The sequence below is a fragment of the Neoarius graeffei genome, chromosome 5, assembly GCF_027579695.1.
Source record: "Neoarius graeffei isolate fNeoGra1 chromosome 5, fNeoGra1.pri, whole genome shotgun sequence".
Taxonomy (NCBI): Eukaryota; Metazoa; Chordata; class Actinopteri; order Siluriformes; family Ariidae; genus Neoarius; species Neoarius graeffei.
The window spans coordinates 105676243-105697623 of record NC_083573.1 but is presented as its reverse complement, the minus strand read 5'-3'; the positions used below and the strand labels follow the sequence as shown (position 1 = coordinate 105697623).

The window sequence follows — 21381 nt, the reverse complement described above, 5'->3', positions numbered from 1 at the left end:
ATTGACCGTGGTTGCAAAATATTGGCCAAAAATACGCAAACACCACGAAATATGAAAGTAAGATGAAAAAGAAACAGTCTATTGCCTTATACTGCAAGACTAAAACAAAATAAAACTGTCAAAACTCACCTTTTCAGTGATAACGTCCGAACAGATCACCCGCGTAACAGAAAGACTGCAAATGGAAGCACGATCAACTTCTAACTGTTGGAGTGGAAAATTCCATTCTACACATGCAAATTGTTAATGTGTGTCCTTCCCCGCACACAAATAACACGCTACGGTAAAAAAATAGAGCACGACTCATTTTATAGCTCAGAAATGCATACAAGACCGGCTACCATCGTAACATATTCTGTAAGAAACATATTCTATACCTAACTTTCAGCTTTCGTTTTAAAAAACAAAATTGCAGATTTATAACTAAATTTTTATACGGCGTAGTGATTTTAAGTTACTCCTTTTGGTGAGGTCGTGACCTTGACCCTGAGGCTTTCCATTTGGATCAAAACACACGATCGTATTGGTTTTGGGTTTGCGGAAAACGGAGTTACAACAATGATCAAATATTTTGCATGATGTTTTATTGCGGTTATGATTATTCTGTGAGCGCACCAATCCTTAGGTGTCTAAAGTTACAACTTAAAATATGATTAGTGATAACTGTAGACTTTTCAGTGGACTACAACCTTTTTAAGGGAATGCGATGCAGTCAACCATTTATCATGTCCCAGATCAAGCCGCCATTTTTCCACAAATTTGCAGAATTTTTGCCAAATTCTGAATCGAGTATTCACATCAAAGATTTAGTTTTATCTGTATTATTTCTTTCATCGGGTGGCACGGTGGTGTAGTGGTTAGCGCTGTCGCCTCACAGCAAGAAGGTCGGGTTTGAGCCCCGTGGCCGGTGAGGGCCTTTCTGTGCGGAGTTTGCATGTTCTCCCCGTGTCCGCGTGGGTTTCCTCCGGGTGCTCCGGTTTCCCCCACAGTCCAAAGACATGCAGGTTAGGTTAACTGGTGACTCTAAATTGACTGTAGGTGTGAATGGTTGTCTATGTGTCAGCCCTGTGATGACCTGGCGACTTGTCCAGGGTGTACCCCGCCTTTCGCCCGTAGTCAGCTGGGATAGGCTCCAGCTTGCCTGCGACCCTGTAGAACAGGATAAAGCGGCTAGAGATAATGAGATGAGATCACCATTCAAAACCGTGTAGTTTATTGACTGTGAGTATATTTAGTGGGGTTCCCCCACAGTACCCAGTTTCTTAAAGATTTTTTGGGGGCTTTTTTCACCTTTATTGGATAGGACAGTGTAGAGACAGGAAATGAGCGGAAGAGAGAGACAGGGAGGGATCGGGAAATGACCTCAGGCCGGAATCGAACCCGGGTCCCCGGATTTATGGTATGGCACCTTATCTACCTGAGCCACAACGCCCCCGGTACCCAGTTTCTGAGACAGATCCATATCCTAGTGTCACTCTACAAGCGTTTTCAGACAAGGTCAATTTTTAACAAAGTAACCATCAGCGAAAGCAATATTTCTACCTTAAAAATATAATAATTTATGATTTTCTTATCACAATGAAAATATCCATACATTCGTGCACCCTGTAAGGTAACACTGCTCATTTTATTTGTGATCTTTCATTCGTCCAGGTTCCTGAAGGTCGTTATGTTGATACTAACCTCTTCTTCCGGTTCCTGAGCTTGCAGTGTGTCCTTAAGAGGCATGTCACAGTCGGGCATGTAGTGTTCACAGTAATCATACGCCGCTTTGGGGTCAGCGACAATCAGCAGCTGCTGGATATCACCCTGTGAGAGACAGAGACAGAGAAACAGATGTTTAATTCTGTTCATTTAATAACATGCGAGATAAACTCTGTCATCGAAAGGAATCCTATAAAGATACGGCAATGACAAGATGATAGTCTCAACGCCATAAATCACATGTGATAAGCATACGTTTGAGCTGTATTACACATTTCTGTCAGACGCACACGGAAAAAGAGACGCAGTTAATGACTGCTCTACGGTTTATAGGGGCTGAAATTAAACATGTCCCGTCAGGACAGAGGAACAACTGCAACAGTCTGCTGATAACCATGTATCACACACACACACACAAAGTCCATGGCACATTCACATTCGTGTGCAGAAACATTTCGGCAGATTTTATTAGCTAGCCTGCTAACGCTGGCTAAACTGACAGGATTTACAAATCCATTCCTAAATTATATTCATACACGCTTATAATCTGCATTTATAATGCTAGCTCGCTAACATGAAGATTTCCAAGAGAAATTCCAAAGTTACATGAACAAATGTTTCGAATCTGCACTCATAAAACTAGCTAGTTGGATAACTACGGCGAGCTAACAGGATTTATGACGTGAATCACCGTCATAAATGGTTACAAATTGCACTGCTAACATTAGCTAACTAACTAAATTCAATGAACCTGACAGGATTTATGAATCCATTCACAAATTATCTTAATTTTTCCTGCTAATGTTAGCTACCCAGATAAAATAAATTAACCTGACAGGATTTCTGAGAGGATTCCTAAATAATATTCCTAAATATTAATAATCTGCACTTATAACACTAGCTAGCTAACATTAACTAACCTGACAAGATTTATATGAAGATTCATAATACATTGTTTTTCATTTTCACTGCTAACAATGAAAGGCCTATAGCTAACTAGCAATAGCTAACCTGACAGGATTTATATGCACATTCCTCAGTCAAATTTATAAATATTTGCAAACCAAATAACACTAGTTGGACAGTCAATACTAGCTAACTGTACGGAATTTCTGAAAGGGCCTTGATAAATGTTTCAACGCTCATTTCACTTGGCTAACATGGGCTAGCCTGACAGGATTTCTGAGAGGATTCCTAATTATGTTCCTAAATATTCGTAATATGCACTTACAGTTAGGTCCATAAATATTTGGACAGAGGCAACGTTTTTCTAATTTTGGTTCTGTACATTACCACAATGGATTTTGAACAAAACAATTCAGATGCAGTTGAAGTTCAGACTTTCAGCTTTAATTCAGTGGGTTGAACAAAATGATTGCATAAAAATGTGAGGAACTAAAGCATTTTTTAAACACAATCCCTTCATTTCAGGGGCTCAAAAGTAACTGGACAAATTAAATAATATGTTCATTTCTAAACTTGGTTGAAAATCCTTTGTTGGCAATGACTGCCTGAAGTCTTGAACTCATGGACATCACCAGACGCTGTGTTTCCTCCTTTTTAATGCTCTGCCAGGCCTTTACTGCAGCGGTTTTCAGTTGCTGTTTGTTTGTGGGCCTTTCTGTCTGAAGTTTAGTCTTTAACAAGTGAAATGCATGCTCAATTGGGTTGAGCTCAGGTGACTGACTTGGCCATTCAAGAATATTCCACTTCTTTGCTTTAATAAACTCCTGGGTTGCTTTGGCTTTATGTTTTGGGTCATTGTCCATCTGTATTATGAAACACTGACCAATCAGTTTGGCTGGATTTGAGCACACAGTATGTCTCTGAATACCTCAGAATTCATCCGGCTGCTTCTGTCCTGTGTCACATCATCAATAAACACTAGTGGCCCAGTGCCACTGGCAGCCATGCATGCCCAAGCCATCACACTGCCTCCGCCGTGTTTTACAGATGATGTGGTATGCTTTGGATCAGGAGCTGTACCACGCCTTTGCCATACTTTTTTCTTTCCATCATTCTGGTAGAGGTTGATCTTGGTTTCACCTGTCCAAAGAATGTTCTTCCAGAACTGTGCTGGCTTTTTTAGATGTTTTTTAGCAAAGTCCAATCTAGCCTTTTTATTCTTGAGGCTTATGAGTGGCTCGCACCGTGCAGTGAACCTTCTGTATTTACTTTCATACAGTCTTCTCTTTATGGTAGATTTGGATATTGATACGCCTACCTCCTGGAGAGTGTTGTTCACTTGGTTGGCTGTTGTGAAGGGGTTTCTCTTCACCATGGAAATTATTCTGCGATCATCCACTACTGTTGTCTTCTGTGGGCGTCCAGGTCTTTTTGCACTGATGAGTTCACCAGTGCTTTCTTTCTTTCTCAGGATGTACCAAACTGTAGATTTTGCCACTCCTAATATTGTAGCAATTTCTCGGATGGGTTTTTTCTGTTTTCGCAGCTTAAGGATGGCTTGTTTCACCTGCATGGAGAGCTCCTTTGACCGCATGTTTTCTTCACAGCAAAATCTTCCAAATGCAAGCACCACACCTCAAATCAACTCCAGGCCTTTTATCTGCTTAATTGAGAATGACATAACGAAGGAATTGCCCGCACCTGCCCATGAAATAGCCTTTGAGTCAATTGTCCAATTACTTTTGGTCCCTTTAAAAACAGGGTGGCACATGTTGAGGAGCTGAAACTCCTAAACCCTTCGTCCAATTTTAATGTGGATACCCTCAAATGAAAGCTGAAAGATCTGGACTTTATGTCCATGTCTATTATATAACTATAACTTGAATATGTTTCAGTAAACAGGTAAAAAAACAACATTTGTGTCAGTGTCCAAATATATATGGACCTAACTGTATAACACTAGCTACCTAACATTCACTAACCTGACAGGATTTATGTGAGGATTCATAAGTTATATAATTTTTTTGCGGTCCAAATCCTGCGCTCTGATTGGCGGGCGAGAGGGTCCGTATCCTATGGTACGGACAACAGCAAACATAGTAGCATTTTTTGTCAACGTTTATTTTTGCATTTCTCAGGAGAATAGCATTAATTTTACAGCATGGATAGCGATAACGACAGTGTTCACAGCGAAAGCGAGTTTTACTACCCTGAGGAAGAAGAAATAAAAGAAAACATTTCAGGAGAAAGCTAAAAACCTGTAATTTGCTAACGGCGAGCAAAAACATGGCTGAATCCTGAATGACTCCTATTTGTATAAATAGGGGACTACATAGGCGGCAAAATGTAGTGTTTTTCCTGCCATGGAAGTGCACTTGTATACCGAGGAGGAAGCCATTTGCATTACAGCTGTGAATGAGGATTCAAAATGGCGGCTCGCCTCAGCTCGGTTTTCCCTTTCGGGCGCTCTCGTTTTCTGTTAGAATTTGGCAAAGAAAAAAATAAATATATTGTTTACCAGTTTAAGGTCAGTCCGTATGGTGAAATACCGTGACCTCAGCCTTGAATACTGACCGAGGCCCACTTTCAAGACCTCGGTCATGGTATTTCACGATACGGACCTCCCAGCTGGTAAATAACATATATTTAATAAATTGTTCTTAATCTTCATTGCTAACACTAGGCCTATAGCTAACTAGCTTGCAGGAGATAACCTAACAGGATTTGTCTCTTTTATTAAATCTTATTTGTAAATATTTCAAATCTGCATGCTTAATGCTAGTTAACATTAGCTAATCTGACAGGATTCAAGTATATTTTATTAAATTATATTTAGAAATACTTATAATCGGTTCTGTTAATGCTAGTGAACATTAGCTAACCTGACAGGATTTATAAAAGCATTCCTAAGCCAAATTTGTAAATATCTGCAAACCAAATAACACTAGCAAGACAGTTAATACAGGCTAACTGTACAGAATTTCTGAAAGGACTTTGATAAATGTTTCAGCGCTCATTTCACTTAGCTAACATGGGCTAGCTTGACAGGATTCCTAAATCATATTCATAATCTGCACTTATAACACTAGCTAGCTAACATTGGCTAATCTGACAGGATTTGTCCCTTTTATTAAAACGCATTCGTAATTATTTCAAGTCTGCATGGTTAATGCTAGCTAACCTGACAGTATTTAAGTAACTTTTTATTAAATTATATTCAGAAATATTTCTAATCTGCTCTGTTAATGCTAGCTAACATTACAGGATTTACAACATTATAGGTATTTAGCAGACACGCTTATCCAGAGCAACGTACAGCATACCAAGAGCAACCTCTGGAGCAATAGGGGGTTAGGTGCCTTGCTCAAGGGCACTTCAGCCATTCCTGCTGGTCCAGGGAATCGAGCCAGCAACCTTTTGGTCCCAAAGTTGCTTCTCTAACCATTAGGCCATGGCTGTCATAAGGCATAGTCATAAATTGTTTTGCTAACTAGCAGGAGCTAACCTGACAGGATTTATAAGAACATTCTTAAGTCAAATTTGTAAATATTTGTAAACCAAACCATACTAGCCAGACAGCTAATACTGGCTAACTGTACAGAATTTCTGAAAGGACCTGGATAAATGTTTCAAGGCTAATTTCACGTAGCTAACTTGAGCTAACCTGACAGGATTTCTGGGCTTTTTTTGGGGGGGGGGCTTTTTTTTCACCTTTATTGGATAGGACAGTGTAGAGACAGGACAGGAAATGAGTGGGAGAGAGAGAGAGACAGGGAGGGATCGGGAAATGACCTCAGGTCGGAATCAAACCTGGGTCCCTGGATTTATGGTATGGCGCCTTAGCCACCTGAGCCATGACACCCCCCCCGACAGGGATTTCTAAGAAAAATCCATCTGAAAAACAGTCTCTCTTCTTTAAATGTATTCTAAATATCACTCAGGATTCAACCTCTGACTGACCAAGTGAACATTTTAATATTTAGCTAGCACCTCTTATGGTTTGCAAAAACTTAACTGGACTAAACAAGGGTTAAGGACTTGGTGCAGGTCTTGGCCTGCTCCTTTCTTCACCGTCGAGATCTGTGGTACACCACAAGCTCTCTCTCTTCTGTATGTCCGAGTCTCTTGCCCTCAGTCACCCTCTCTCACGTCTTTTTTCTTTCATTCCTTCAAGATGGCTGCCAGAACTATTCTTAGCTCGGCTACAACCTTTCATTCTTTTTTTTTATAGATAACAGAAAGCACATAATTACCAAACCACCCAACCAACCATTTGAGGTGAGCGTGTGATAACTTAGGCATACAGTTTGTACAATGCTACAATGCTAATCTGGTGGCTATAAGCTTCCCTTATTTGTTAGCATCTTTAACACAAAACCAAGGATACTTCATTCCCCGTTAATCATACAGTGTACATGTGTTTGGGATAAGGTTAAGTGCATTTTATTTTCAGTCGCACTTCTCCTTTCCGAGTCTCCGTACTGAATAAATACAGCTCGAGGTCGTGAGTTTGTGCACACACCCGCTCCAGATTTTCTTCTCAGTCTCCAGCACCACCCTGTGAAGTTTATTTTAACAATGTGGTGAGTTTGACTGTCCTGACTTCAGAGAAAAACTCTGGTTGACCTCAAAATCCTCAAAATGGCCCCCTCAGGAACACACCCAACCCCCAAACACACTCACAGGAGCATCGCTTCCACAAGTAGTGCTGCTCACTGCTCACAGATCCCTTACACATGTTCGAGCCCATCAGACTGTTCCAAAAATGAAAAGTATGCCAGTGTGAAAAAAAAGAAAGTCACAGAAAGAAGCTGGCAAATCTCTGTGATGGAAATTTGATCCTTGAAAATACAGCACAAGAGAAAGAAGTCTTCAGAATTCTTCAAATTATGTTCTGCTAGGAGACTGATGACCAGTGGGCAAAGTGGGCATGTCTCTTAGTGAGACTGGTGGATGTGTCTGTGAGTTAAGCACACTGGGCAGTTGACAGGCAGGTGGTGTGTCTTTCAGAGAGACAGGTGGACATGTCTATGGGTAGGACAGGTGGGTGTGTCTCAGAGTGACATGGGTGGGCATGTCTCAGAGTGGCACGGGTGGGCATGTCTCAGAGTGACAGGTGGGCATGTCTATGTGTCGGACATGTGGGTGTGTCTCTGAGTGACACAGGTGGGCATGTCTACGAGTAGGACAGGTGGGTGTGTCTCAGAGTGACATGGGTGGGAGTGAGACAGGTGAGTGAGACAGGTGGGCATGTCTCAGAATAGGACAGGTGGGTGTTTCTCAGAGTGACACGGGTGGGCATGTCTCAGAATAGGACAGGTGGGTGTGTCTCAGAGTGACACAAGTGGACATGTCTCAGAGGAGGACAGGTGGGTTTGTCTATGTGTCGGACAGGTGGATGTGTCTCAGAGTGACACGGGTGGGCATGTCTCTGAGTGAGACAGGTGAGTATGTTTCTAAGTGAGACAGGTGGACATGTCTATGAGGAGGACAGGTGAATGCTTCTCTGCATTTGACAGGTGGGTTTGTGTGGTACTGAGACAAATGGCCATGTCTATGAATGAGACAGATGGGTGTGTCTATGAGAAGAACAGATGACTGTGTCTTTGAGTGAGACAATTGGGCATGTCTATGAGAAAAAACAGGTAGGCGTGTGTCAAAGAGACAGTTGGATGTGTCTCTGAGAAAGACTGGGGACGTGTCTCTGAGTAACACCGGGAGGGACATGTCTCTGAGTGAGATCAGTGGGCGTGTCTGTCACGTCAGATGATGTTAGCTGTCTAACTGTAACACCATAATCTAATCTATTAATTTAGATGTTTATAGAGTAGAAATATTTAAGATAGAATTAAAAATCCTGTCCACACGCTCACATAATCTATGAAGAGTATGAACATTTCAGTCAGATCTTTTTAGAGCAGTTTTTAAGATACAGCTAATCTTTAGCATTTACCTGCTTTTAAATGCTTGAAGACAACCAACCTGGCTCTAGTACCTAAGGCTGAGAGATCCAGGTCAAAGTTCATGTGGACAACAGGGCACATTTCAAGGTCACAACCTTGAGGTGCTTCAGGTCTGTCATGTGACCTGAGAAAGTGGAAACTTCTGGAGATGAACAGCTACCGAATGGTTGTAATGAATGTTTAATGTTCATTGTAGTAAAACAGAAGTCAAAGTTTAAACCGGCGAGTTCACTGATTAGCCTTGCTAGCATTAGTGTGATTTATAAACCTGCGATGTTACCATAAATCTGATTCACTCGTTAACAATGTTAATGTCAGATTCACTGATTGGCGTGGTTAGCTGATTAACTGATTAACAATGTATGTTCTGAAACAGGAAGTCAGCAGGGGCGTCACTAGGAATCAGGGCTTTGAACCAGAATTTTTTTCCTATTGGTTCGTTCCGAACAGAAACGGAATTTTAACGTTTCTGGTTTTGGGTTCCACCATTAAATAGACGTTCCTGAACCGGTTAGAACAAAAAATTTTCGTTCCCGGAACGGTTAATTATGTTCCCTGTCAGCTGTTTAACAAATGGCTATAAAGTTATGTCTCAGTCTCATCCAGCTTAAGCCAAATGTAGGCTAATTCTATTACAACCTTCATTAAATAAGACAAGAAATAATTCAAAACAATTATTATTTCAAATGTTGGCGATTTGGATTCTCAGTATGTCTTCCCATCTACACAAACAGAAAAAGTGCCAAAAATGAAAGATAATTCGTTTAGTGTGTTACCGAAGGCGAGGCAGGCCCATGCATTGATAGGCTAACAGAGGTTAACGTCATTTAATGTTCGCGAGCCTCTCATTAACGTGGACAAATATATTGATATCGTGTTTGAAATTGACGTTTTTGAATAACGACAGACTGCAATATTTACCTCTTATTTAAGATGTGGAGACGTGATAGTAGTCCACCCTCCCGCTCTCTCCATTCAGTCAGCGAACGTCACACAGGAAGTGAACCCCAGCGGGTCATAGAAACTTGCGCAGGAGAAGAATGACTTTTTTATTTGTAGGCTACGGAAACTTTGAGGAACGAAATAAAAACCGGTATTAACCGTTACCATTATTTTTAATAAGCGTTTCTGTTCCGGAACATAAAAAATAATAAAGTTTCTGGTTTCGTTTCTGTTCCATGTGAAATAGAAAAAGTTCCCGGTTTTCGTTTTCGTTCCTTGAACCGGTTCAAAGCCCTGCTAGGAATTAAGCTTTACTGGGGCACTGCCCCCCCAACACACACACAAAATGCCCCCCTTGCCATCCCCCACCCCCCACACAATGCACCTTAACGTTCCTGTCCCCAACCTATGCAAAGCGGATAATTCTCATGCTCTCGTGGATGAAGTCATGCGAGGAATAGGTTGACGAGACGGAAAACACATCCCAGTCCCCAAAAAATGTATTGTTGGCATTTGGGCTTTTAATGCATGCTGATGCTAAACGTGTCACCTCAACTCTCACGATTCACGAACTTATTTGGTTAGTGATGACTGACTAGCACATAGCCTACAACCTTAATCTGACCTCTCTCACCCTCCTCCTCATCTGTCACTGTTTCCCTGCCCCGTCTCTGCTTCGTAAGAAGAACTGTCTGATATCCATCTGGAAAAGTAATTTAATATCGTTTAATTTGATGTAGTTTAATGGGTTTGTTGCAAAAACTCCGCGCTACCTTCACTCATCCAGAGCCCGTTCTCTGACTCATCCAAAGAGTAGACTCATCTCTCCAGTAGGCTAAATGGACTCACGGCACGCCGCATGCACGCTATGTTTACAGTGAGAATCTCCTAGACCAATCAGAAAATTAGTTAGAAAGAAGAGGTGATAGAAGTTTGAAACACACTCTGTCCTACAACTTCTCATCTCATCTCATTATCTCTAGCCGCTTTATCCTTCTACAGGGTCGCAGGCAAGCTGGAGCCTATCCCAGCTGACTACGGGCGAAAGGCGGGGTACACCCTGGACAAGTCGCCAGGTCATCACAGGGCTGACACATAGACACAGACAACCATTCACACTCACATTCACGCTCAATTTAGAGTCACCAGTTAACCTAACCTGCATGTCTTTGGACTGTGGGGGAAACCGGAGCACCCGGAGGAAACCCACGCGGACACGGGGAGAACATGCAAACTCCACACAGAAAGGCCCTCGCCGGCCACGGGGCTCGAACCCAGGACCTTCTTGCTGTGAGGCGACAGCGCTAACCACTACACCACCGTACCGCCTGTCCTACAACTTACAGTAGATAAATGATCTGCCAAAGAAACAAGTTTGTTACGAAAATCTTTCAACATTTTCTTACTGGGGCACAGCTGATTTTTACTGGGGCACGTGCCCCAGTAAAAAAGGCCTAGTGACGCCCCTGGAAGTCAGTGTGATTTTAAGATCTGCACAAATATGAATCACAAAAGACGTTTTAGTGTTTTACCACAAGTGAGTTTTGAAGCATATTTTTCCAGATAAGCTCCAAAATATCAATTTACAATGCTAACTTTAGTGTGAACGACTGATTAGCCACTGAAGTCACTCAGTAATTAGCAATGTTACGATTAGATTGTTCATAAATTAGCAATGCAGAGGTGGACAGTAATGAAGTACATTTACTTGAGTACTGTACTTCAGGGCTTTCCACAAGCGCCGGCTGCCGGCCATACAGCCGACTACACAATTAAGTCCAGCCGGCTACTTTAATGACTATTATTTTTGTAGCCCACAGGCTCTAAATATTCATTTTCGATTTTAATAAAATTAAATGTTTATCTAACGGACTGACAATAATGTCAAACTGAACCGCACTCATTTAAGTTGTGATTCGCACTGTTTGTACCGATAATAACCACAAATTCCCCGCCGACTTCGTTGATCAAGGGAGAGTAACTCATCCGCGGCCCCGACATGCGGCGTGTGTGCGCGCTCACTCAGCGGAGGCAGTAGTGTGTCGGAGGGGACAGAAGCAGAGATGACGCTTATTTTGTCTCCGGTAAACCAGTCTTCTCTCGTTCAGTTACGTGCTGGCATCAAAAGACACCGATGGTTGTAAATGAACCCAAACTGAGTGGTTGGAGTGTATTTTCATACACAAATGGAGAAATGTTGGCTGAGTGTGTAATTGTGTAGCCCCACTGCAGACCGTTGTCGTTGTTAATTCATAGCATGCTCAGCTGCGTGAATGTGTCATGCACCGAAAATAAGAGATTTACAAGCCAGGAACGCCTCATGATGGAATACGCAAGAAAAGAAAGAAGATTTACTGCCATTTTACTTTGTATTTGAGTAAAGTGAATAAATAAATGGTCTGTGGAGAATACATTTAATCCTGGGAACTGCGTGCACAGGAGTTTATCCTGTTTACCCCCCCGGCTGGCTACTTATTTGTCATGGCTGGCTAGTATGAGCGTTAGTGGAAAGCCCTGCTGTACTTAAGTACCCTTTTTGAGTATCTGTACTTTACTTGAGTATAATTTTTTTGGACACTTATGACTTTAGCTTCACTACATTTGAAAGACAAATATCGTACTTTTCACTCCACTACAATTCTATCCAAGTCCTCGCTACTCGTGACTACGAAGCAGCTTTGAAAGTGGATGTTTTTTTGTTTTCTTTTATAAAGCATGGTTGGTTTTTTCGCAGGTGACACTGAGAGCCGATCAGTAATCGCTAGGGTCACGTCACGTCCATAGACTGTATCAAATCAAGTTCATTGATGATTTCTCCGCAATGTTATTTAACACGATCAGTTGATGGCAGAATGGAAAGAGGCGGTTCTTCTGGGGAACACACACACTCATGGCTTTACCTGGAAGCCATGTTTCAGTTTTCTGAAAGGAATAAAGAGTTGTTTCGTTTTAAATGTTTGCTTTGTTTGCCAAAAACAAACCATATCACAGCCTACAAAAACTTGCCATCCAACCTGCGAAAGCATATTGAGGGATTTAAACGTTTTATTCCAAGAGAACGCTTGAATGAAGTTGTCTGTGTTTTTAGAGCTAGCGATAACGTTGCAATAGCTATGCAGTCTGGTTAGTCAAATGACTTTCTATGGATTTGCCCACCAAGTTGCCGTAGCCTTGTCCACGGCTAACGTTAACACATAGCTAGTTAACTTGGACACTGTTAGTTAGCATGTAAAAATAGAGTTACGCTAACATGAATAACGTTAACGTTAGCATAATCTTGCCAAATAAACAATGTAGAAATCTTTCTTTTCTAGTAGCGTTAGCTACCCAATATGATTTGGAGTTTGAAAAGAGTTTGTTAGCATGTCAGGTGGAGCTTCAGCTCTACAGGTTCGACAAACTAGTCAGAAAATCCAGTCGGTTGCTTCAGAGGCGTTAGGTTTTGTAAGCGTTGTGGCAAGAATACAACAATGCATTGACAGGAAATGTACTTTTAATACTTAAGTATTTTTAAAAGCAAGTACTTCAGTACTTTAACTTAAGTAAAAATTTGACTGGACAACTTTCACTTGTATCGGAGTCACATTTAACCAGCGGGATCCGTACTTTTACATAAGTAATAAACTTGGGTACTTTGTCCACCTCTGTAGCAATGTAAACTTTTTTACGAACTATGTTTTAACGGGGCGGCACGGTGGTGTAGTGGTTAGCGCTGTCGCCTCACAGCAAGAAGGTCCGGGTTCGAGCCCCGTGGCTGGCGAGGGCCTTTCTGTGCGGAGTTTGCATGTTGTCCGCGTGGGTTTCCTCCGGGTGCTCCGGTTTCCCCCACAGTCCAAAGACATGCAGGTTAGGTTAACTGGTGACTCTAAATTGTCCGTAGGTGTGAATGTGAGTGTGAATGGTTGTCTGTGTCTATGTGTCAGCCCTGTGATGACCTGGCGACTTGTCCAGGGTGTACCCCGCCTTTCGCCCGTAGTCAGCTGGGATAGGCTCCAGCTTGCCTGCGACCCTGTAGAACAGGATAAAGCGGCTAGAGATAATGAGATGAGATGAGATGAGATGTTTTAATAGTGAACATGATACACGTTTGGAAAACTCAGCCTGTCCTTACTCATCTCATTTCATCTCATCTCATTATCTGTAGCTGCTTTATCCTGTTCTACAGGGTCACAGGCAAGCTGGAGCCTATCCCAGCTGACTACGGGCGAAAGGCAGGGTACACCCTGGAACGGGGTGCAACGGGGGCTGTTTTTAACTAATCCACTCTGGAAGGCGTTTTCATTTTTTCCCGTTTTTCAGCCTCGAAAACGCCGTCCCCGTGTAGACGAAAGGCACTTCCGATAAAATATTTAGTCGTTTTTACCCGACAGCGTCCTCGTGTAAACGGGCCCTTAGTGTCACCTGTGAAAAAACCAACCATGCTTTATAAAAGAAAACAAAAAAACATCCACTTTCAAAGCTGCTTCATAGTCACGAGTAGCGAGGACTTGGATAGAATTGTAGTGGAGTGAAAAGTACAATATTTGTCTTTCAGATATAGTGAAGCTAAAGTCATAAGTGTCCAAAAAATTATCTCATCTCATTATCTCTAGCCGCTTTATCCTTCTACAGGGTCGCAGGCAAGCTGGAGCCTATCCCAGCTGACTACGGGCGAAAGGCGGGGTTCACCCTGGACAAGTCGCCAGGTCATCACAGGGCTGACACATAGACACAGACAACCATTCACACTCACATTCACACCTACGGTCAATTTAGAGTCACCAGTTAACCTAACCTGCATGTCTTTGGACTGTGGGGGAAACCGGAGCACCCGGAGGAAACCCACGCGGACACGGGGAGAACATGCAAACTCTGCACAGAAAGGCCCTCGCCGGCCACGGGGCTCGAACCCGGACCTTCTTGCTGTGAGGCAATAGTGCTAACCACTACACCACCGTGTTGCACATCCTTACTCATAATAAATACAAAAAGAACAAAAAAAAGTTGTTGCACTATAGTGTTTCATTCCATCAGATTCACTTGTTTTCTTTTATTTATTCACGCAACATTAAAGCCATATAATTACCAAGCTCTCTCAGAACAACTGCCTCGAGGCATCAATCTCTTTCAAAAGGAACGGTGATGTTTGATATGCCCCTCCCCCTGGCTATTTAACAAACTGGAAATGTTCACACAATCCTCTGCAGCGCCTCAGTTTATCAAACGCTCATTGTACGCTGAGAAGAAACATCACTGTGCTTGCTATCCAGTGCACTCCATGAGTTTTTATTTTATTAAAGAGATGATTTCGATTCGTTCATTTCTGGCAGGTCAAACCACAGCCAATCAGAGCGCCTCATTTCAAATGTTCCAAAACCACAGGAGTTTTCTTAATTAGCAATGAATCAGAGCATTCAAACAAACAGGATGAACTCTGGCTGCATGGATGATGATGATGAGGAGGAGGAGGAGGAGGAGGTCGTCAAGTTTTCAGGTCTTCATTGTGGTCTGAAACCTGATCTGGACACTTGAGGTCTTTTTTGTGAGCAAACTTCTTTCCCAGAAAGTTGCACAGAGCTACAAATCCAGACGTGGTCTTTAACGAAAGGGAGTGGAGAAATTTATAGGAATGAGAGAGGAGAGGAGAGTGTTGCAAAAACTGTCAGATTGGTTAAGGTTGGTGAGAACGGACAGATCGCTTGAATTAACCTTCGAACCTGAGACAACAAAACATCAATCCTTCCACCAGCGGAGCGCTAATCTTAACTTAAAATGGTTTAAAACGTGGTGACTAAATTAGATTACAGTGCAGTACAGCGCAAAGTCATCATCTAACTCAGAGTGTCATGTGTGGAGTGGAAATAAAGCTGCTAGCCAGACGAATAACGAGCATCGTTTATCAAACTGGATATCAATAAATGTATTCATAAATCATTCATGGGAACATTTACACAAGAAATGCGGTGTTCGTGAAACTTCTGTTAGTTCATAAAAAAAAATTCACATCCTATGCTTGGTGGGCGGCACGGTGGTGTAGTGATTAGCGCTGTCACATCACAGCAAGAAGGTCCGGGTTCGAGCCCCGTGGCCGGCGAGGGCCTTTCTGTGTGGAGTTTGCATGTTCTCCCCGTGTCCGCGTGGGTTTCCTCCGGGAGCTCCGGTTTCCCCCACAGTCCAAAGACATGCAGGTTAGGTTAACTGGTGACTCTAAATTGAGCGTAGGTGTGAATGTGAGTGTGAATGGTTGTCTGTGTCTATGTGTCAGCCCTGTGATGACCTGGCGACTTGTCCAGGGTGTACCCCGCCTTTCGCCCATAGTCAGCTGGGATAGGCTCCAGCTTGCCTGCGACCCTGTAGAGCAGGATAAAGCGGCTAGAGATAATGAGATGAGATCCTATGCTTGACACAGAAGGAAGGAAACTCACGAACCTGAGCCTGATTGATCGGCTTCAAATCAGATAAGCAGTGATGAGTTAGTGGGATTTTAGAGAAAGTACCTTGATGTGTGCTGAGAGCTGGTTATGTGGCATTACTGGGATTCAAGCTAGACGGCCCTAGCCTAGTAAACTAGACCCACCCGCCTAGCGGCCAAAAATAATTTTGTCTAGTGAATGGGTCTAGCCTCGCACCATATAAACAAAAACACCCCGGGCATCAAATCGTGCCCGCCAATCACAACGCAAGGTTTTTGTTTGGATTCTTTGGGCGGGCTTTTGCAGGAGTGACGACAAGGCTGCGCGACGCTGGAGAAAGCACAACAGGAAAGATGGCTACGGCTAGTGAACAGCGCGCGTTTGACTCCGCTTTGGAATCAGTTTTAGAAGAATTAGACTTGGAGTTTTCGTTGAAACATGAGCAGGAAGAGGCTCTCCGCTCATTCCTTTTCAAGAAGGACGTTTTCGCTGTTTTGCTGACCGGCTATGGCAAAAGTCTGATCTACCAGCTGGCTCCGCTCGTAGCCAAAAGGATGGGGCTAGTTTGTGCAGTACGAAGAATTAATAAACAGCTTTGAAACATTACTTTTTGATTGTTTCTTATTTTCCCATTATTTTAAATTTAAGGGAAATTATTTCACCAAACGCCACTAAATAAAAACTCTCAAAAACAGTTTAAGCAAACCCTTGAAAAACACTTAAAAAAAAATAAGAGTGTATGTTAAGTATGTGGTGCAGACTCCAAACTTGTGGTCATTATCTCCAAAGTTCTTAATATCTAGAACCTGTTTATTAATTAATACGCATTTTGAAAAATTATTTATTTCAAGGTCTCCCCCACTGCTTTCTGTCGCTCTGACTACGTCACAGTCACTGTTGCGCTGATTGGTCAGAGCGTTGGCCTATACGCACAGAGACAGTTTGAAAGACAGCGGTTTGTTCCACCCCCACCCTTCAGAAATGTCTACGGATCGAGGCCAGACTAAATATTCACATTTAGTCTGGCTTGCCAGGCTAAGACGGCCTTTCAATTTCATAAAATCGGTGAAATTTAGTTCCGTCTGAAATGTGGTGATTGTGATATATGTTTATTTCTGTAATATCTCACAAAATATCAGGCCATTCTGTGGCTGGGAAGTTATTTTATTTGACGTGATTAAAGCAAATAATGTGCATGAAATCGCTCGCTTCTCACAATCCGTGTGCGCATGCGCAGATTTACGTTCTTCTTCTTCTTCTTTTGGGTTTTACGGCAGCTGGCATCCACAGTGTTGCATTACTGCCATCTACAGGTTTCCCTTTGAGCGTGCACTGACAGTTCCATCATTCTGTCGCTAAACGAACAGCTGATCACACCGAGGTGCTTGCTGACCGCCGATATTTATTAGCTTGGTCCTGCGTTTCCTTTCCTTCGTATATAACATAAAGTCTTTTCTTCTCGCTTTCTTTCCGTTACTGTAGTCGGTCTTTCACATTTCATTCACACACTCACGTCCGCCATTTTTCTCTCCCGTTTCAAATTTGTATCCCACGATGCATTGTGCAAACGGGAAAAGCCCACCATGTGATGCATGACGTAGTATCTTGTATTGGGTCATGGTGAAACAGGAAAAAATAGTGGAGAATTTCAGGCCACGTGGAGATAAATTCATTCATTGTTTGAGTAAAAAACCCTAATAAGTCTGTGATTCGAATTCAGTAGTTTTCAGTCCACTAATCAAAAATAACTGGGTGTCGGGGAAAATTATTTTTTTGACCTACACTTGAAAAATCTGAAAGGCAGTCTAGCTTTCATTGGTGTTATTTTCCAATTCATTATGATGAAGGTTTCCTCTACAGGCACTTCTTAGTGTGCACTAGAATGATTTCATGTGGAAGGCACCAAAAGGACATAAACTGGGATAAACTGACAAATGAGCATCATGTCCTTGTCCGAGATCGTGAGTTAACAGAACTGAACACAGAACGCAGTAAATGGTTTCGGGCTGCTACCGTATATCTTATTGATCTCCTGGAACGCATCTCGAGCACTTTGTTCAGCCGGGGCGTGTCTTAGACAGTATTCCCTTTACACTATTACAATATTAAAAATAGAGCTTTGTATTTTTTTAAGAAAGACCTGTTTAATCTGACTTATTTATCGTTCCTGTACTTAAACATCTCATCTCATTATCTGTAGCCGCTTTATCCTTCTACAGGGTTGCAGGCAAGCTGGAGCCTATCCCAGCTGACTACGGGCGAAAGGCGGGGTACACCCTGGACGAGTCGCCAGGTCATCACAGGGCTGACACATAGACACAGACAACCATTCACACTCACATTCACACCTACGGTCAATTTAGAGTCACCAGTTAACCTAACCTGCATGTCTTTGGACTGTGGGGGAAACCGGAGCACCCGGAGGAAACCCACGCGGACACGGGGAGAACATGCAAACTCCACACAGAAAGGCCCTCGCCGGCCACAGGGCTCGAACCCAGGACCTTCTTGCTGTGAGGCGACAGCGCTAACCACTACACCACCGTGCCACCCGTGCTTAAACATATTATTGATAAATCTTTCGAGTTTTTCACTCAATACTTGCAGATTGTCAGGAGCGTTCTCCAGAAAATCTGAAGTAGCTGGCAAAAAAAAGTACTAGGCGGCTGTGGAATTTGGCATGCTAATGCTAGGGGGGTCTGGGGTCATGCCCACCCCCAGAAAATGGTGAAATTTACATGCCTTCTGGTGGTTTGTGGTGCATTCTCAGATAATAAATTACTAACTGTTTACCTGTAAAATATTTGCAAAGTATGTCTGAAATTTCCCTCTAGATGTGTGCGCGCTTGGCTTTCTCAGTCCCCCACTGTAGTACACTGCCTGGCTCTGTAACATAACTACATGGTGAGCTTATTTGCTGCATGTGTAATGGACTTGATGTGCTTCTGGTGTGGTATTGCGTGTTGTGTAGTTTTAATTTCAACATAAATATTTGCACACAATTATTTATTTGCACTTGCACTTTATAAGTATGAAGCCTTCACTAAGAGACCAGACATCTCTATGGGAACTGAACTTAGGCACTCCGGGTAGCTTCTGGATATGAAAATAACAACTCTTAGATAGAGAATGATGAGTCTTCTCATTATTATTTTCTTGAAGTTTTCTTATCATTCATACCTTCTAATCGAATAAACTGAGGAAAACGAACTTTAATTCACGCAACCGTGTTGGATTTGTCACTCAATAAGGGTTTGTCACTCCAAACTTGAAGGGGGCCCAATGAGGTTTTTCACAGAAAAGGGTTGGGTAAGGTTTATCACTCAAAAGGGGTCCCATAAAGTCTGTCACTCAATAAGGTTCCCATGGGATTTGGCACTCAAAAGGGGTCCGTTTGGGCCTGTCACTCATAAGGGGCCCCGTACAAGAGTTGTCGCTCAGAATGGGTCAGGAAGGTTTGCCAGTGAAAGGGGTGGTGGGGTGGTCAGAGGAGAGTAGATCTATCATTATCAAAGGTTTCTTATATGTGAATGCAGTATAAGAACATTATTATTATTATTATTATTATTATTATTATTACCATAACTTGCATAACCGTGGGCAGTGTGGCCTGTGTGAGGAGGGCTGGCAAGTGGAACAAAGACAAAATATGAAAATATTCATTACAATTTATGCATACAAACCTGCAGAAAACATACACTTTATATTTATTTATTTATTTGGGCCATGGAAGGTTTTAGTTTCTTCTTCGGTGGCATTTTGTGAAAACTGAGTGAAATCATCTGCAACAACCACCAACTATGCCTTTACCATCTGCTATGGCATTGTCACATGGTCCAGCTCAGCCAATCAGAGCGCAAGAATCCATCAACAAATATGGCATTGCTTGCGGTCATGTTAGACCCGAATCGAAGACAATTTTGTGGTGAAATTATTGGATTTGCAGCAAATTATGGGAGATGATATAAATTGCTTGAACATTGAAAGGCAAGTTTTTTTTTGGTTTGTTTGTTTTTTATTTCTGGGATCGAGTAGCCAGCGCAGACCGTCTGTGTAGGTGGAGAAAAATGCCGATTGCCAGTGCTTGTAGACATCTCTGATTGCAACTGAGAATTATTAATGTTGTTATTTATTAACTGGTGCACTAACATCTTTTGCATTTGGGAAAAAGAAAAGACTCGGATTCCTAGTTTTGCTTTGAATTTAATTATTTAGTACTAATTTGTATCTTTATTAGGCATGTAGAGTAATAGGGTGACAATAACGTGCAATAGAAATTTATAATGATTTGAATCAAATAAGTACAACCCCGATTCCAAAAAAGTTGGGACAAAGTACAAATTGTAAATAAAAACGGAATGCAATAATTTACAAATCTCAGAAACTGATATTGTATTCACAATAGAACATAGACAACATATCAAATGTCGAAAGTGAGACATTTTGAAATTTCATGCAAAATATTGGCTCATTTGAAATTTCATGACAGCAACACATCTCAAAAAAGTTGGGACAGGGGCAATAAGAGGCTGGAAAAGTTAAAGGTACAAAAAAGGAACAGCTGGAGGACCAAATTGCAACTCATTAGGTCAATTGGCAATAGGTCATTAACATGACTGGGTATAAAAAGAGCATCTTGGAGTGGCAGCGGCTCTCAGAAGTAAAGATGGGAAGAGGATCACCAATCCCCCTAATTCTGCACCGACAAATAGTGGAGCAATATCAGAAAGGAGTTCGACAGTGTAAAATTGCAAAGAGTTTGAACATATCATCGTCTACAGTGCATAATATCATCAAAAGATTCAGAGACTCTGGAAGAATCTCTGTGCGTAAGGGTCAAGGCCGGAAAACCATACTGGGTGCCCGTGATCTTCGGGCCCTTAGACGGCACTGCATCACATACAGGCATGCTTCTGTATTGGAAATCACAAAATGGGCTCAGGAATATTTCCAGAGAACATTATCTGTGAACACAATTCACCGTGCCATCCGCCGTTGCCAGCTAAAACTCTATAGTTCAAAGAAGAAGCCGTATCTAAACATGATCCAGAAGCGCAGACGTCTTCTCTGGGCCAAGGCTCATTTAAAATGGACTGTGGCAAAGTGGAAAACTGTTCTGTGGTCAGACGAATCAAAATGTGAAGTTCTTTATGGAAATCAGGGACGCCGTGTCATTCGGACTAAAGAGGAGAAGGACGACCCAAGTTGTTATCAGCGCTCAGTTCAGAAGCCTGCATCTCTGATGGTATGGGGTTGCATTAGTGCGTGTGGCATGGGCAGCTTACACATCTGGAAAGACACCATCAATGCTGAAAGGTATATCCAGGTTCTAGAGCAACATATGCTCCCATCCAGACGACGTCTCTTTCAGGGAAGACCTTGCATTTTCCAACATGACAATGCCAAACCACATACTGCATCAATTACAGCATCATGGCTGCGTAGAAGAAGGGTCCGGGTACTGAACTGGCCAG

At 42.3% G+C, this 21381-nt stretch overlaps 1 protein-coding gene across 1 annotated transcript in view; it reads right to left on the bottom strand.

Annotated features, from left to right (window-relative positions):
* Positions 1-21381, bottom strand: part of col11a1a (collagen, type XI, alpha 1a) — a 256824-nt gene that overhangs the window by 198948 nt on the left and 36495 nt on the right. The window contains exon 5 of the mRNA XM_060922694.1: positions 1684-1809. Within this exon, the coding sequence (XP_060778677.1) occupies positions 1684-1809 (126 nt within the window). The remainder of the gene's footprint in view (positions 1-1683; positions 1810-21381) is intronic.